This window comes from Olea europaea, unplaced genomic scaffold (assembly GCF_002742605.1).
Source record: "Olea europaea var. sylvestris unplaced genomic scaffold, O_europaea_v1 scaffold18217, whole genome shotgun sequence".
NCBI lineage: Eukaryota > Viridiplantae > Streptophyta > Magnoliopsida > Lamiales > Oleaceae > Olea > Olea europaea.
This window is the reverse complement of record NW_019235977.1, coordinates 1-2,166: the sequence shown is the minus strand read 5'-3', so window position 1 is coordinate 2,166 and position 2,166 is coordinate 1. Positions and strand designations below refer to the sequence as shown.

At 37.8% G+C, this 2,166-nt stretch overlaps 1 protein-coding gene across 1 annotated transcript; it reads right to left on the bottom strand.

Moving 5' to 3' along the window:
• Nucleotides 1-197: 197 nt before the first annotated feature.
• LOC111378495 (quinolinate synthase, chloroplastic-like) lies at nucleotides 198-2,029 on the bottom strand (the record flags this gene model as incomplete). The annotated part of the gene is made up of 3 exons (XM_023001706.1): nucleotides 198-509; nucleotides 597-758; nucleotides 1,469-2,029. Coding segments are annotated over 3 exons (789 nt in total), but the record flags the coding sequence as incomplete, so codon positions are not given.
• Nucleotides 2,030-2,166: the final 137 nt, after the last annotated feature.

Genomic DNA, 2,166 nt, shown 5'->3' with positions numbered 1-2,166 from the left:
GAAAACACTTTCTTACCCTTCCATGCATAGTTTTCCTGCCCTATACAGATTTGAGCATTCTGGTATTCTACTTTTCTATATATCCGCTCAATTAGACATGATTTATCACGTTTAAAAGCACAAATAAGTGTGTAAAAACGCACCTAACAATATAATTCACTGTAAAAATATGAGTTACTTTTTTTCAACACTATAAATTATTATCCAATCTATTTTACTAAACATACCAAAATCGTTGTCAGTCTTGCTTTGGAAGTTTGGGTTTTACATTGAATAAATATCCAGATCAATACAATAAAGAAAATGAAACTCTATTTATAAGCTTTTACAACATAAAAACTTTGTATGCTAGTTTCTGTCGAAATTATTGCCTTCTCATTTCATAGTATATTCTTAATTTCAAGAATGCAGTGCTAATCAAGCTGCTTTGAGAGCCTCCACGCTTATATTTCATCACCACCATTGTGGAGAATTTGGTCGATCAGCTTCTCCGGCAGTCTTTTAGTAGCCTGCAAATGAAGGTGCAGGGGGCTCGGATTATTAGCCTTGAAATGCCACATTGATATAGAGAAAAGCGGAAAAAGGCTAATGTTAACCTGAAAATCTCGCATATGCAGAATTGGTTCGCAACCAACATCAGCTATCAGTTTTCCCTTTGGAGTCTCTAAACTGAACCGTGCAGCCTCGTAAGCCGAAAGGCTATCTTTGTCATGGGGCAAGCTATGGCAAACTTTGAGAAGCGAGCTAAGCGAGTTCATCTAATAGATCAAAAAGAAAATGAGAGAGAAGCACTGGAAAATACACAACTAAAAGAAAACTAGACTGCCATCTACTCATCGATCAAGTTCAGTATGCATTTGACAGTCCTTTGCAGGCTCAGAAACTATTTCCTTCAAATCAAGGTAAAAAGCTCACGAATATTAAAGAAGTCCACTGGCTCATAATCAATGCCACCAAAAATCACATTCAGGCATGTTTTGCAGTTCTGGCAAGCCTTGCATTAAAGGAGGGGTGTGCCAGTGTAATCACCTTACCACTCCACATAACTAAAATAGCTCAAGGAATACTGTTACAAGTGGAAGCTGACTTTTTTAAGAGACTGACATGTTGACTGTCGGGGCAATAAAATTATTTCTTCACAGAGACAAGAACTTCTCTATGTCTCCAGGGCACTTCCAAGTCTACTTAACGATTCTATTAAAATTTATGGCATTTGCTTAGCCACTTCAATGCATTTTAAATATACGGGAGGAGGGAAAATTTAAGTGAATGCCTATATACAATCAATCTGAAAGGCCATCATAGGCATACAGAATATAAATGGCTGAAATCAATAGGTGTTATTCACATATAAAATGGTAAAGAAGTAATGATAACACAAAATAAAAAGATGACTGGTTCAAATACTAAATCTGATCGATGTAGTCAAAGTTTAAATAAAATAAAATTGAATATGGGATTAGCTAACCTTCATGTAAGGACAGGATGCACAGCCACCATGAATAGAACACCCCTCTCCACTTGTAACTCCAGGTATAACAGGTATATTCAAGAACTCCAATGCTTTACCCAGAGACGAGTTTGGCATTTTGGTCACTGACTCTGATGAGACAGGAAATATAATCTCAACGCTAACTTTAGCTCTTGCTGAGGACTTCATAGACCCTAATAAAATGCGGACTGCTGTAACAATTGAAGTCACCATTCCTGATTCGGTTCCTAAAACAAACTGAAGATGGTCATCGATATTTCTATCTAAAGCCTCTTGCAGCCTCTGTTTGATGAAGTCCAATATATTTTGGGTGGAACCTACTACCCCCATTCCCCTTCGCTTCGCTTCCATTGCTAAAGAGAACATCTCACCAGGAACTTCAAAATGGGCAGTTAAGAATGCATCACAGTACATTTCATTTATCTTCTCCACAACTTCATGACCAAAAAGGTGATGAACAATGCATGTTCCATCCTGGTTCAAGAAAATTTTTGTAAGTACAAAAATACTAACAGCTTGTTTCGTAGGGTGAATTCCCTAGTACTTACAGGACATACTAAAGAAGAAAAGAATTTGAAACCTTGTATATAGCTAATACCGGGTACTAAACATGCCATAGTTGGAAGTGAGGTAGATTTGTGTGTTTTGTTGGGGGGGGGGGGGGGGGGGGGGGG